Raw genomic sequence first — 17,160 nt, forward strand, 5'->3', positions numbered from 1 at the left:
AGTTTTATTTTTATTTTTTTTTTACTTAGTTTTATTTATTTTTATTATCTCTGTATTACTGTTATTCAGTGTTTTATCTTATTGTGAAGCACTTTGTGATTTTATCTTGAAAGGTGCTATATAAATAAACATTTACTTACTTACTTACAAAGTTCTGGCTTTTGGATCTCCAGAAAATTCATCCAAAGCTGTGAAAGCTTTGACATCTGAGTGCTCTGCTGCATTCCAGCAACTTCTCAACAACAGCCAAGTGCTTGTGTCCAGGTCTGCTCGATTATGGCAAAAATGATAATCATGAATATTTAGACTGAAATTGAAATCATTTAACACAATTATTCACTTTAATAATGTGAATTTTTATCCATCCATCCATCCATCCATCCATCCATCCACCCATCCACCCATCCATGGGAAAAAAGAGTCTGGATACATTTTGTTTTCATGTTGAAATCCGTGTCAGTGAGACTTAGTGTGAGATCTATATGTGGCTTTATGGAGCAGCTTGACTACAGGTCCGTAGCGGTGGTGAAACATTGGATGTAGCCACCCTCATCATTCAGGGTAGGAGAGACTCTCCACTGACATGGAGACGACAAGTCTCGATGAGTTTATTAAATCCCAGGTTGTTCACTGTGTTAACTAAGCACTGGTCTTTGAATGATAATGGAAATGACGGAATGATGATGGAATGATGGAATGATGATGGAATGATGGAATGATGATGGAATGATGATGGAAATGATGGAATGATGATGGAATGATGGAATGATGATGGAATGATGGAATGATGATGGAATGATGATGGAAATGATGGAATGATGATGGAATGATGGAATGATGATGGAATGATGGAATGATGATGGAATGATGATGGAAATGACGGAATGATGATGGAATGATGGAATGATGATGGAATGATGATGGAAATGACGGAATGATGATGGAATGATGGAATGATGATGGAATGATGGAATGATGATGGAATGATGATGGAAATGATGGAATAATGATGGAATGATAGAATGATGATGGAATGATGGAATGATGATGGAATGATGATGGAATGATGATGGAAATGATGGAATGATGATGGAATGATGATGGAATGATGATGGAAATGATGGAATGATGATGGAATGATGATGGAAATGACGGAATGATGATGGAATGATGGAATGATGATGGAATGATGATGGAAATGATGGAATAATGATGGAATGATGGAATGATGATGGAATGATGGAATGATGATGGAAATGATGGAATGATGATGGAAATGACGGAATGATGATGGAATGATGATGGAAATGACGGAATGATGATGGAATGATGATGGAAATGATGGAATGATGATGGAAATGACGGAATGATGATGGAAATGATGGAATAATGATGGAATGATGGAATGATGATGGAATGATGGAATGATGATGGAATGATGGAATGATGATGGAAATGACGGAATGATGATGGAATGATGATGGAAATGATGATGGAAATGATGGAATGATGATGGAATGATGATGGAAATGATGGAATGATGATGGAATGATGGAATGATGATGGAATGATGGAATGATGATGGAATGATGATGGAAATGATGGAATGATGATGGAATGATGGAATGATGATGGAATGATGATGGAAATGACGGAATGATGATGGAATGATGGAATGATGATGGAATGATAATGGAAATGACGGAATGATGATGGAATGATGGAATGATGATGGAATGATGATGGAAATGACGGAATGATGATGGAATGATGGAATGATGATGGAATGATGGAATGATGATGGAATGATGATGGAAATGATGGAATAATGATGGAATGATAGAATGATGATGGAATGATGGAATGATGATGGAATGATGATGGAATGATGATGGAAATGATGGAATGATGATGGAATGATGATGGAATGATGATGGAAATGATGGAATGATGATGGAATGATGATGGAAATGACGGAATGATGATGGAATGATGGAATGATGATGGAATGATGATGGAAATGATGGAATAATGATGGAATGATGGAATGATGATGGAATGATGGAATGATGATGGAAATGATGGAATGATGATGGAAATGACGGAATGATGATGGAATGATGATGGAAATGATGGAATGATGATGGAAATGACGGAATGATGATGGAAATGATGGAATAATGATGGAATGATGGAATGATGATGGAATGATGGAATGATGATGGAAATGACGGAATGATGATGGAATGATGATGGAAATGATGATGGAAATGATGGAATGATGATGGAATGATGATGGAAATGATGATGGAAATGACGGAATGATGATGGAATGATGATGGAAATGATGGAATGATGATGGAATGATGATGGAAATGATGGAATGATGATGGAATGATGATGGAAATGATGATGGAAATGACGGAATGATGATGGAATGATGATGGAAATGATGATGGAAATGACGGAATGATGATGGAATGATGATGGAAATGATGATGGAAATGATGGAATGATGATGGAATGATGCTGGAATGATGATGGAATGATGCTGGAATGATGATGGAATGATGGAATGATGATGGAATGATAATGGAAATGACGGAATGATGATGGAATGATGGAATGATGATGGAATGATGATGGAAATGACGGAATGATGATGGAATGATGGAATGATGATGGAATGATGGAATGATGATGGAATGATGATGGAAATGATGGAATGATGATGGAATGATGGAATGATGATGGAATGATGGAATGATGATGGAATGATGATGGAAATGACGGAATGATGATGGAATGATGGAATGATGATGGAATGATGGAATGATGATGGAATGATGGAATGATGATGGAATGATGATGGAATGATGATGGAATGATGGAATGATGATGGAATGATGGAATGATGATGGAATGATGATGGAAATGACGGAATGATGATGGAATGATGATGGAAATGACGGAATGATGATGGAAATGATGGAATGATGATGGAATGATGGAATGATGATGGAATGATGATGGAAATGACGGAATGATGATGGAATGATGGAATGATGATGGAATGATGATGGAATGATGGAATGATGATGGAATGATGGAATGATGATGGAATGATGATGGAATGATGGAATGATGATGGAATGATGGAATGATGATGGAATGATGATGGAAATGACGGAATGATGATGGAATGATGATGGAAATGACGGAATGATGATGGAATGATGGAATGATGATGGAATGATGATGGAAATGATGGAATGATGATGGAATGATGGAATGATGATGGAATGATGGAATGATGATGGAATGATGATGGAAATGACGGAATGATGATGGAATGATGGAATGATGATGGAATGATGGAATGATGATGGAATGATGATGGAAATGACGGAATGATGATGGAATGATGGAATGATGATGGAATGATGGAATGATGATGGAAATGACGGAATGATGATGGAATGATGGAATGATGATGGAATGATGGAATGATGATGGAATGATGGAATGATGATGGAATGATGATGGAATGATGATGGAAATGACGGAATGATGATGGAATGATGGAATGATGATGGAATGATGGAATGATGATGGAATGATGATGGAATGATGCTGGAAATGATGGAATGATGATGGAAATGATGGAATGATGATGGAATGATGGAATGATGATGGAATGATGATGGAAATGACGGAATGATGATGGAATGATGGAATGATGATGGAAATGACGGAATGATGATGGAATGATGATGGAATGATGCTGGAAATGACGGAATGATGATGGAAATGATGGAATGATGATGGAATGATGGAATGATGATGGAATGATGATGGAAATGACGGAATGATGATGGAAATGATGGAATAATGATGGAATGATAGAATGATGATGGAATGATGGAATGATGATGGAATGATGATGGAATGATGATGGAAATGATGGAATGATGATGGAATGATGGAATGATGATGGAATGATGATGGAAATGACGGAATGATGATGGAATGATGGAATGATGATGGAATGATGGAATGATGATGGAATGATGGAATGATGATGGAAATGATGGAATAATGATGGAATGATAGAATGATGATGGAATGATGGAATGATGATGGAATGATGATGGAATGATGATGGAAATGATGGAATGATGATGGAATGATGATGGAATGATGATGGAAATGATGGAATGATGATGGAATGATGATGGAAATGACGGAATGATGATGGAATGATGGAATGATGATGGAATGATGATGGAATGATGGAATGATGATGGAATGATGGAATGATGATGGAAATGATGGAATGATGATGGAAATGACGGAATGATGATGGAATGATGATGGAAATGACGGAATGATGATGGAATGATGATGGAAATGATGGAATGATGATGGAAATGACGGAATGATGATGGAAATGATGGAATAATGATGGAATGATGGAATGATGATGGAATGATGGAATGATGATGGAATGATGGAATGATGATGGAAATGACGGAATGATGATGGAATGATGATGGAAATGATGATGGAAATGATGGAATGATGATGGAATGATGATGGAATGATGATGGAAATGATGGAATGATGATGGAATGATGATGGAAATGATGATGGAAATGACGGAATGATGATGGAATGATGATGGAAATGATGATGGAAATGATGGAATGATGATGGAATGATGATGGAAATGATGGAATGATGATGGAATGATGATGGAAATGATGATGGAATGATGATGGAAATGATGATGGAATGATGATGGAATGATGATGGAAATGATGATGGAAATGATGGAATGATGATGGAATGATGATGGAAATGATGATGGAAATGATGGAATGATGATGGAATGATGATGGAAATGATGGAATGATGATGGAATGATGATGGAAATGATGATGGAAATGACGGAATGATGATGGAATGATGATGGAAATGATGATGGAAATGACGGAATGATGATGGAATGATGATGGAATGATGCTGGAATGATGATGGAAATGATGATGGAAATGACGGAATGATGATGGAATGATGATGGAAATGATGATGGAAATGACGGAATGATGATGGAATGATGATGGAAATGATGATGGAAATGACGGAATGATGATGGAATGATGATGGAAATGATGATGGAAATGATGGAATGATGATGGAATGATGCTGGAATGATGATGGAATGATGCTGGAATGATGATGGAATGATGATGGAAATGACGGAATGATGATGGAATGATGATGGAAATGATGATGGAAATGACGGAATGATGATGGAATGATGATGGAAATGATGATGGAAATGACGGAATGATGATGGAATGATGATGGAAATGATGATGGAAATGATGGAATGATGATGGAATGATGATGGAAATGATGGAATGATGATGGAATGATGCTGGAATGATGGAATGATGATGGAAATGATGGAATGATGGAGTGATGATGGAATGATGATGAAATGATGGAATGATGATGGAATGATGGAATGATGATGGAATGATGATGGAATGATGATGGAAATGATGGAATGATGGAATGATGATGGAATGATGATGGAATGATGGAATGATGATGGAAATGATGGAATGATAATGGAATGATGATGGAAATGATGGAATGATGATGGAAATGACGGAATGATGATGGAATGATGATGGAAATGACGGAATGATGATGGAATGATGATGGAATGATGATGGAAATGATGGAATGATGATGGAAATGATGGAATGATGATGGAATGATGGAATGATGATGGAATGATGGAATGATGATGGAATGATGATGGAAATGACGGAATGATGATGGAATGATGATGGAATGATGATGGAAATGACGGAATGATGATGGAATGATGGAATGATGATGGAATGATGGAATGATGATGGAATGATGATGGAAATGATGGAATGATGATGGAATGATGGAATGATGATGGAATGATGATGGAAATGACGGAATGATGATGGAATGATGATGGAAATGATGGAATGATGATGGAATGATGGAATGATGCTGGAATGATGGAATGATGATGGAATGATGGAATGATGGAATGATGATGGAATGATGGAATGATGATGTAATGATGATGGAATGATGCTGGAATGATGGAATGATGATGGAAATGAGTGAATGATGGAATGATGATGGAATGATGATGGAATGATGATGGAATGATGGAATGATGATGGAAATGATGGAATGATGATGGAATGATGATGGAAATGATGGAATGATGATGGAAATGACGGAATGATGATGGAATGATGATGGAAATGACGGAATGATGATGGAATGATGATGGAAATGACGGAATGATGATGGAATGATGGAATGATTATGGAAATGATGGAATGATGATGGAATGATGGAATGATTATGGAAATGATGGAATGATGATGGAATGATGATGAATGATGATGGAAATGATGGAATGATGATGGAATGATGATGGAATGATGATGGAAATGATGGAATGATGATGGAATGATGATGGAATGATGCTGGAATGATGGAATGATGGAATGATGGAATGATGATGGAATGATGGAATGATGGAGTGATGCTGGGAATGATGGAATGATGGAATGATTATGGAAATGATGGAATGATGATGGAATGATGGAATGATTATGGAAATGATGGAATGATGATGGAATGATGATGAATGATGATGGAAATGATGGAATGATGATGGAATGATGATGGGAATGATGGAATGATGATGGAATGATGATGGAATGATGATGGAATGATGATGGAAATGATGGAATGATGATGGAAATGATGGAATGATGATGGAATGATGGAATGATGATGGAATGATGGAATGATGATGGAATGATGATGGAAATGACGGAATGATGATGGAATGATGATGGAAATGACGGAATGATGATGGAATGATGATGGAAATGATGGAATGATGATGGAATGATGGAATGATGATGGAATGATGGAATGATGATGGAATGATGATGGAATGATGATGGAATGATGGAATGATGATGGAAATGATGGAATGATGATGGAATGATGATGGAAATGATGGAATGATGATGGAAATGACGGAATGATGATGGAATGATGATGGAAATGACGGAATGATGATGGAATGATGGAATGATTATGGAAATGATGGAATGATGATGGAATGATGATGAATGATGATGGAAATGATGGAATGATGATGGAATGATGATGGAATGATGATGAATGATGATGGAAATGATGGAATGATGATGGAATGATGATGGAATGATGCTGGAATGATGGAATGATGGAGTGATGCTGGGAATGATGGAATGATGGAATGATGATGGAATGATGGAATGATTATGGAAATGATGGAATGATGATGGAATGATGATGAATGATGATGGAAATGATGGAATGATGATGGAATGATGGAATGATTATGGAAATGATGGAATGATGATGGAATGATGATGAATGATGATGGAAATGATGGAATGATGATGGAATGATGATGGAATGATGATGGGAATGATGGAATGATGATGGAATGATGATGGAATGATGATGGAAATGATGATGGAATGATGATGGAATGATGATGGAAATGATGGAATGATGATGGAATGATGCTGGATTGATGGAATGATGCTGGAATGATGGAATGATGGAGTGATGCTGGGAATGATGGAATGATGCTGGGAATGATGGAATGATGCTGGGAATGATGTTGGGAATTATGGCTCCAACAGTTTTCGCATGATAAAATTCCAGCATCCATGTGGACGTTCTGCTGGCTTCCGTCCTCCAGCTTCTTCTCGTCTGTTTTCTGTGAGCATTTTTCTTGAATTTTTTTTAATAGTCTGACATCAGACTGAAAATTTCTTCCTTTTTTAAAAAGGGGACAGAGATCTTTTCCTTGAAGCTGAATTATCATAACTCAATAATCCTGAAGCCTTGAACACATCATAGTGAGATGGCTGGTGGGTGGGGCGTTTCCTGTAATCAGAGTTAAAGAGTTCCAGCTGGTCTGGAGGGGCTGCGGAGGAAGGACTGGTGAATGCCACCAGAGTTTGGGAAAGAGTTTGAATGAGCCACCTGGTGTGAAACCAGTTCAGTTTGTTTTCAGAATCCCACCTTTTTAAACAAAAACCTGAACTACAACAACACTGACTGGAGTCGCTGCTGGAGGCCCAGAACTGGACTGTAGAGCCCTGCCGGACTGCCGGAGCACCAACAAGCAGGTCAGACACATCATTGACTCCTTTAGTGATGGGCGGGTGAAGCCTTGATGCTTTTTTATCAGCTTGGTTCAGTCAGGACAAAGCTTCCCAAAGCTCCTTTTCTCCTTCGGCGCCATCTACTGGACAGAAGAGTTATGATGGTATGAGGTGGTTTGTGCAGATCTTTAAACTGTACTGAATAAATCTTCTTTCCATGATGTCAGTAAATATTTGTAGTGCTTATTTAAATCTTTATTTTCTAAAATGACAACAGTTACCAGAAACCGAAACAATAAAATAAGCGATGAGAGCCATGAAACTAGAACAATGATGTGAAGAACAGGTGAGGTTAAGTCACTTTCTCCTGTGAACTGAGGGAACAGCGTCTCCGGCCTTACAAATCACTCTTTCATGTGGCAGATGATGGTGGCGAGCTCTGAGCCGCTTTCCGAACCAGTTTAAGTCACCCTGGTGGGCTCTGCTGCATCGCAACACCGTGGACCTACAAAACTTTTTCATGTTGTAGAAAAAACAAACACTGAACACTCTATTACACATTTCATCTTTATTATCTGTTTCCTGATGAAACATCTAACTTTGAGGAGCTCAGTGAAGTTTGGGTTCACTGGTTCATCATCCTGCGGGACCCCAGGTGGCAGTTATCCAGGAGGACGTTGTAGTTGGGGCCGCCGGCCTTCACAAAGTCTGAAACGGTTTTGGTACCCTGGAAGTCTCTGGTGCTGATCGGCTGCAGACAGAAACAGGCTGGATCTGACTCTCAGGAACTTTAATGGTTAATAGAAAAACGTTTCTGAGCTCATCACAAACTAAATCTTCTATCGATGGAAAATCAGTTTGTATTTCCTTGAATTCACAGCAGAAAAAGAACCACAATCAGTCTCATCGTCTTAAATGTTTAAAATGTTGTGATTATTGAGAGGTTTATTATACATAATGAAGCACGGGCCCGGCGAGCCCGGGTGTGTTCATGAATCAGCTGTATGGCACTGAAGACTGGTGCAACCCACACTAGAGCTCTAATCGGGCTTTAAAACTTAGGCCCGACAAGGCCCGAGCCCGACAGATTTCACCCGAGCCCGAGCCCGACATTTTGATAGAGAGTTTTTTAAAAGCCCGAACCTGTTTACAGCCCGACATTATTCAAATGTGCACTGCATGCATGCACACAACTTTTTTGCCTTTTGTCAATAATGAGTCAGTCATACATTTTAACATAATTTATTCATGACTAACATAAAGCTGAAAAACAAAAGTCCTCCGTTAACATCGTTATATCAACCAGGCGTCCAGCAGCACCGAACACCCTTTCACTGCTGCTGCTACTGGCCGGGATGCATAGTACTAATCTGGCTAATTTTGCAAGTTTCGGGTAGGACAGTTTGTTGATCTTCCACCAGTCAAGAACACCCATTTCATTTTCCATGACAGCCGTTTCAGTGTAGCGAGTGCCCTCGTCATCTTCCCAGTCAGCTTGCTGTACATTTTCCCACTCTGCAAAATTCGCTCTTTTTGCGGGAGGAGTGAGTTCAACTCTGGAGGTGGAGGGCTCTGGGTCTCGACTCTCCACATCTGGTGCACATGCAGCCATGGCTTGCAGAAGAGTGCGGGCCTGAACATGTACGGCATTTCTGTCTGAGTGTGACAACATTCTTAGCTGGTTAAATTTTGGCCAGAGGAATGTTGTGATCTTGTGGATGTCGTGTATTATCACTTTACGCGTGAGCCACTCTTCGTGCCGTTTACGCACGACGGCTTGTTGGGGGGAGTCCAGGGCATTGGGCTGACAGTGGCGTTTCAGTTTCTCCCACCAGAGACACACACGATTAAGTGTTGGATACTTGTCTCCCTCAAGTTCCCTCTGTACTTCATAGAAAGGCTTCAAAAAGTCTATCAAAAAGCCCAGTGTGTCCGGTGCTATTTTTTCAATGCGCGCGCTCTCCCCTCGCGCCTCCAGTTTTTCGAGGAGCTCGTGATAAATGGCCTGTATAGAACTCAGCGTGAGGTACACTGTACTGAACCGAGTGTCGCTCATTTGCAGCAATGTTGTTGACAACTGCACAGCCAGTCCAGACTGTTTAACGTACCTCACTAACGATTTAGCTCCAGAAATGGTTTCTCCTATGTCTGGAGCACCGTCGGCTTTGGATAACTCGGCAATGTCGAGTCCATGGCGCAGTACTGTATTAATGACATGGTCAATGCAGTCCAATCGCTGGTATGGCCGCAGAGCTAATTTAATATTTGCCCCCTCATCGGTCACCCATAGAATTTTGCTGAGAGAGGAGGCATCAAGGCCAAACTTTGTCACCAGTAGTTTCAATATTTCCCGTCTGATATTTTCTCCAGTCTTTGCTTCTTCCAAAGGGAACATAGTTGTCAGGGTTTTATTCACCAGCTTCATATCCTCAGTTATGAAATGGCACGTGATTGTCAAATAACTAATTTTCCGATAATCCTCTGTCCACATGTCTGTGGTCATTGCTACTGTGCCATCCTTCAACAAAGACTTAAGATTCTGTACTAAAGCTTCTCTCTTTTCCTCTGCCATGTCAGTGCACATCTTTGCAATTGTCACGTCACAGGGAATAAGAGTTTACTGGTACTCTCCCATATGCAGCCCCGACATTTATTAGCTCTTGCGTCAGCTCTTCAAACCCCTGTCCATTTACGATATTAAAAGGCCTAATGTCTTTACAGCAAAAGCCGACACACTTCTCTGTCAGCGTTTGTTTCACCTTTGCAGGGAAGGGTTTTGATGCTGTAACAAACGATGTGCTTTTATGTTGATCCTGGACACTGGCAGGTGTTGAACAGCTTCGGTCAATGTGCCTTTTCAGCGATGAATTCCCTGTCGTTTTGCTGTCGTATTTCGACAGAATGTCGCATCTTTTGCATTTCACATAACCCACTGGCTCATTACTGTCGTTATACACATGGTCAAAACTTTTCCACACCTCAGACTTTGCTTTCGCTGCAGGTGGAATCAAAACATAATTGCCAGAGGCTAAATTCCGTTTCACCTCCTCAGCATCCATTTCCGCATCTCCCTCACGCTAATCGAAACTCATCACCTGACCACTCATTTACCGCGCAAGCCCGAGTCCGACCTGAGCCCATTGAAAATGAGAGAAATTAAGCCCGAACCCGACACAACCCGTCGGGTCCCGTCGGGTCCCCACGGGTTCGGGCAAAGATCTTGAGCTCTAACCCACACACTCAACCCTGCTGCTCATGCTACACATACATTTTTCTTCCAGATGTTCCAGCAGCATCAGATTTATTGTTACAACAAAGAAATAATCCAGCAAACATGCATTTACTGACTTTTTCTGCTAAATTTAGATCGCATGGACTGAGAACGAGCCACCAGGGGGCAGTGTTTCTCTGGGTTCGTGGTTTGAGGATGAAAACGTGTTTGACATGAAATAAGCTCATTTTAATGTGATGGTTCTTGTTAAAGCTTTTCTGAACTCTACTGTTTAAAGGTGAATTTTTTTTATCTTTTTCTGTGATTATAAATCTATTTTCGTGGAATTTAGTGCAACAAGCCTGTTTTTCCTCTGTTGAGGATAATCTGAGTGTGCTGCAGGTCTGAAATGTAAAAAGGTGCATGAAATGAAACTGTCTGCAGCTCACCTCCCAGGCCGAGCTCATGTGTTGAGCATCCGTCACCACCGTCTGGGAGGAAATTCCGTATCCATCTCCTTTATGGATGAGCCACTGGGATCCATCACCCAGCGTCACTCTACAGAACATCAGGATTAACTTCCAGGTTAGACGCTAGCTGAGCAGGTGAAATACAACAGGTCAATCCATTTTATTTAAAATCAGTCCTCAAAATAACACCTGCTGCTTCTAGAAAATGGCTCTAGATTCTTGATCACCCGAGCCCCCGTGGGCTTGTTAAGAAAAAAAAAAAAACTTCCAGTGTTTAGGAAAGCCGCTTGGAAAAGCTAAATGAAAGAAAAAGGCAGAATTTGTGTTGATCCACACAATCTGTTGTTTTCAGCTGGATCAACGTCATCCAGCATCACTCAGAAAGAAGCAGCTGCAATGAATCATGGGACAGAACGGTGACCTTCCTTTCATCAAGGATGCTCCCATGTCTCCTAAAGGAGATGATGAAGGAAGCTTTGCTGCTCCCATCGCAGTAACTTTGTTCAGTTTAATATGATTTTTGATTAAACTGATCTTTAAATATTTAACTGCATCAGAAACTCATAATTGTTGTCGGTCTTGAGGTAACTTATGTGGTAAAAAAGTCTTGATGAACAATGAAAGATTAATTACAAAATTTCTGGCGTCAAAAATGGATCTGCAGAATCGGTGAGGTCGCTAAGCCATGACGAGAGTCCCACTGACCATTCGTACCAGTGGCCTTAAAGGTTCACAGATGAAAACATTGCTTACATTACGCCTGGCGCCATCCCTGAAGCCTCTGGTGCTGTTCCCTGTGGTGATGATAGCTTTACAAGGTTCATGTGATGGGTCTGCTGCAGCTGAGTACGTCTATGTGATCATACATGATGCTAATAATTACATGCAGCCTCAGCAAAAAGTCTATATTGGCACAACACAAGGTTTTCATAAGATGTGAGTGTAGCACAGTGGAGGTCCACCAGGAGGTCCACCAAGAGGTCCACCAGAGGCGGGCTCCACCAGGAGGTCCACCAGAGGCGGGCTCCACCAGGAGATCCACAGGAGGTCCACCAGAGGCGGGCTCCACCAGGAAGTCCACCAGAGGCGGGCTCCACCAGGAGGTCCACCAGGAGGTCCACCAGAGGCAGGCTCCACCAGGAGGTCCACCAGGAGGTCCACCAGAGGCGGGCTCCACCAGGAGGTCCACCAGAGGCGGGCTCCACCAGGAAGTCCGCCAGAGGCGGGCTCCACCAGAGGCGGGCTCCACCAGGAAGTCCGCCAGAGGCGGGCTCCACCAGAGGCGGGCTCCACCAGGAGGTCCACCAGAGGCGGGCTCCACCAGGAGGTCCACCAGGAAGTCCACCAGAGGCGGGCTCCACAGGAGGTCCACCAGAGGCATTTTCACCTTTACTATTGCTGTTCTTAAGGTGAGTACTTTTCTAATTAATTCATAGGAAGATCTGTTAAAACTGGGTTATAAATTTTAATTTATGGGATGATCTGCTCACTTCGTTTCATGTCATGATGACATGAGGAACACGGGTTGTTGGGAAACTCGGCTGAGACTTACTGACCGAACTCCAGAGTGACTGAACGGTCCAACAGCAGATGGATTACTTCCTTTTGGCCTCCTCATCCTCTCAGCGTTGTACACCTGAGAGTTGTAGAGATCTGTCAGCCTCTGACCTGACAGGTCGAAGCTGTGGCTGCGTTGGCCTCCTATCAAAGGAAAAATACTCCAGCACTCATTCAACACCCTAGTTTGGTGGTTTTAAACAGACCTTACCACTAGATGAGGTCTCCATGGAAACAGCCATCAGAGTCAGAACTGCTGCACAGAGGAAGCATCTGGAAAACACCATGATGGGTTCAGTTTGCTTTCTTCTCAGTCTCAGGATGTTTAGGTGAGGTTTTATAGTCCTGAAACTCCCACGCATGACGTTTACCCAGAGCGCTGCAGAGTTCCACACAGCCCAAAGTAAACAGAAGATTTCCAAACATCAGCAGGTGACAGCAGGACGCTGAACCCAGAATGAGAGCAAAAACATGCTGAATAGACATTTCTGACTTAGTTTTATTGACCAGCATGTGTCAGTTGTAGTTCCTCTCATGTCCACTAGGTGCTGCTCCTGCTCAGAAATATAACATCAGAAAAAATAATCTGCTTATGATGTGCAGCTGATGTGGACACTGGTGGTGTCAGATCAGGAAAAAAAAGAAAAAAAAAAATCATCAGCCTTTGAGTTTTCTTTTCCAGGCTGTTTGTAGATGATGAAAGGAGGCACCAGCTTCAACTCCAGCCTCCTGGCTCACCTTCCTTTCACTTACAGCAAACCCAGTTATGCAATCATGCATCTCTGACCTGCATGAAGAAAGGTTTTCTAGGTTCACCTCTGATTAGGAAAACCTGGAGCGTTCTGCAGTGTGACCAGATTACAGAGCAGCTTAAAGCTCATGTTCGACTGGATGATGTAAAAAGATGTTTGCTGCCAAAGCAAAGAAACATCTGTTCACTGTCAGGGACCAGATTCACTCTACAAACACTAGGAGGACAAAGATCATTATTATTGTCACATGATCTGAGTAAACCCACCGTCCTCTTCATCAGCTCCACATGTTCTACTTCCTGTTGGTACCAGTATCCAACCAACTAATCACATGGCAGCATGGAGACGTAGTGAAGACGACCTGCTGAAGTTCAAGCTGAGCATCAGAATGAGGAAGAAAGAGGATTTAAGAGACTCTGAACGTGGTTGTTGGTCTGAGTATTTACTGGGATTTGCACCCACAACCATCTCCAGGGTTTCCAGAGATGGTCTGAAGAAGAGAAAATATCCAGAGCAGCAGTTTTCTGGACCAGGAAGCAGCAGAAGACACACCGGGTTCCTCCTGCCAGCTAAGAACAGGAAACTGAGGCTACAATTCACACACACTCACCAACACTGGACAATAGAAGATGGAGAAACGTTGCTGGTCTGATGAGTCTCCATTTCAGCTCCACATTCAGATGCTCGGCTCAGAATCTGCTGGAAACATCCCTTTTATTAAATATTAGATATTAGTCCTGTTACATATAAACCAGTTAAATGAGTTCAGTCCTTGGGCAAGACACCTCACCCTCCTTCCCTCCAGTGTCTGCATCGCTGGTGAATGAATGTGGATGAATGTTTGGTGGTGGTCGGAGAGGCCGTAGGCGTGGATCGGTGGCGGTCGGAGAGGCCGTAGGCGTGGATTGGTGGCGGTCGGAGAGGCCGTAGGCGTGGATCGGCCGTAGGCGTGGATCGGTGGTGGTCGGAGAGGCCGTAGGCGGTCGGAGAGGCCGTAGGCGTGGATCGGTGGTGGTCGGAGAGGCCGTAGGCGTGGATCGGTGGTGGTCGGAGAGGCCGTAGGCGTGGATCGGTGGTGGTCGGAGAGGCTGTAGGCGTGGATCGGTGGTGTTCGGAGAGGCAGTAGGCGTGGATCGGTGGCGGTCGGAGAGGCCGTAGGCGTGGATTGGTGGCGGTCGGAGAGGCCGTAGGCGGTCGGAGAGGCCGTAGGCGTGGATCGGTGGTGGTTGGAGAGGCCGTAGGCGTGGATCGGTGGTGGTCGGAGAGGCCGTAGGCGTGGATCGGTGGTGTTCGGAGAGGCAGTAGGCGTGGATCGGTGGTGGTCGGAGAGGCCGTAGGCTTGGATCGGTGGTGTTCGGAGAGGCAGTAGGCGTGGATCGGTGGTGGTCGGAGAGGCCGTAGGCGTGGATCGGTGGTGTTCGGAGAGGCAGTAGGCGTGGATCGGTGGTGGTCGGAGAGGCCGTAGGCGTGGATCGGTGGTGTTCGGAGAGGCAGTAGGCGTGGATCGGTGGCGGTCGGAGAGGCCGTAGGCGTGGATCGGTGGCGGTCGGAGAGGCCGTAGGCGTGGATCGGTGGTGGTCGGAGAGGCCGTAGGCGGTCGGAGAGGCCGTAGGCGTGGATCGGTGGTGGTTGGAGAGGCCGTAGGCGTGGATCGATGGTGTTCGGAGAGGCAGTAGGCGTGGATCGGTGGTGGTCGGAGAGGCCGTAGGCGTGGATCGGTGGCGGTCGGAGAGGCAGTAGGAGTGGATCGGTGGCGGTCGGAGAGGCCGTAGGCGTGGATCGGTGGCGGTCGGAGAGGCCGTAGGAGTGGATCTGCGGCGGTCGGAGAGGCCGTGGGCGTGGATCTGCGGTGGTCGGAGAGGCCGTGGGCGTGGATCGGCTGCCACGTTTCCGTCATTCTGCCCCGGTGCAGCTGTGGCTACACAAGCAGCTTAGCGTCACCAGGTATGAGTGCGGAGTGGATGAATGATGGATACGATGTAAAGAGCTATATAAATCTAATCCATTATCATTATACAGTAGTAGATAAATGCGTCCGAGTCATTTTCATGGAAGAAATAGACCTAATGTGTGAGACCTGGCTGGGAAAAGTCAGTGAGACCTTTGTAAACATGACACTGGAGAAGTCTGGAATTTCCACTGGGAATGTGAGAACTCCTGCTGGACCTGGCTGATCAGGGTTTGATATGAACATCTGTAAATGCATGCTTACTGGCTCACTGTTCCAGGATGCTGGCGCTGGACATGTGCTTTCTCCAGAATTTCTTAGGAACTGCTGGCATTCCATCCTCCTCTGAGCTCCAGCTGAAACCAGTGCCAGGCCCAATCACATTCCTCCATAGAAAGTCCTTCCTCCATGCTGGCACAGGCTTAGCGTTTCCTCCAAAATTCTGCCGAAGTGGAGCAGAAACATCTGTTTTCATTTGCCACAGCTCGGTATGTTGGATGAAAGAGAATGGTTTTGTTTCTGGGTTTATAGCTTGTTGGAAACCGTCTATCAGACCGGAGTGTGGTCTGCGTTCCCAGGAAGTTATTTATTCCTCGTCCTGTCCAGCGTCCTGACATGCAGAACGGTGGTCAGGGAGGAATCTTGATGACTTACCTGCTCTTGATACTTTAAATCCTTTTTATTGTTTGTGTTTTAATTGTTGCTCTGCTGTAAACTGAGGCATCATGGAGCAGGGTGAGAGAGGGCTGGAGCGAAGTCACACGTCTTCTCTACAATGACATCATATCCTGTCCATCTGTTGTAACAGGAGGTCAACCAGCCAATGTAGACCAGAATGTGTGGTGAACCAGTTCTTGGTCTCATGTTTGTTTCTGATTGATCAGGTCCTGAAAGAGAGATTCCCTCCCAGTTTTCCAGTCTAACAGGATGTTCTGGTCGAAGGTCTGGTCTGGAGCGGCGGATGGTTCCAGACATC

The 17,160-nt window shown here is 43.1% G+C and overlaps 1 protein-coding gene and 1 pseudogene across 1 annotated transcript; one reads left to right on the plus strand and one right to left on the minus strand.

The window, feature by feature from the left end:
- Positions 1–8,871: 8,871 nt before the first annotated feature.
- On the minus strand, positions 8,872–13,832 carry LOC121641292. The gene is made up of 4 exons (XM_041987358.1): positions 13,696–13,832; positions 13,484–13,628; positions 11,907–12,015; positions 8,872–8,997 (listed from the first exon to the last, which is right to left on the minus strand). Exons 1-4 carry the CDS (start codon positions 13,769–13,771, stop codon positions 8,872–8,874), a joined length of 456 nt encoding a protein of 151 aa, XP_041843292.1. The 5' UTR covers positions 13,772–13,832.
- Positions 13,833–16,241: 2,409 nt separating this feature from the next.
- LOC121641523 overlaps positions 16,242–17,160 on the plus strand; it is a 69,764-nt pseudogene continuing 68,845 nt past the window's right edge.

Source organism: Melanotaenia boesemani, chromosome 6, assembly GCF_017639745.1.
Source record: "Melanotaenia boesemani isolate fMelBoe1 chromosome 6, fMelBoe1.pri, whole genome shotgun sequence".
NCBI classification, from domain to species: Eukaryota; Metazoa; Chordata; class Actinopteri; order Atheriniformes; family Melanotaeniidae; genus Melanotaenia; species Melanotaenia boesemani.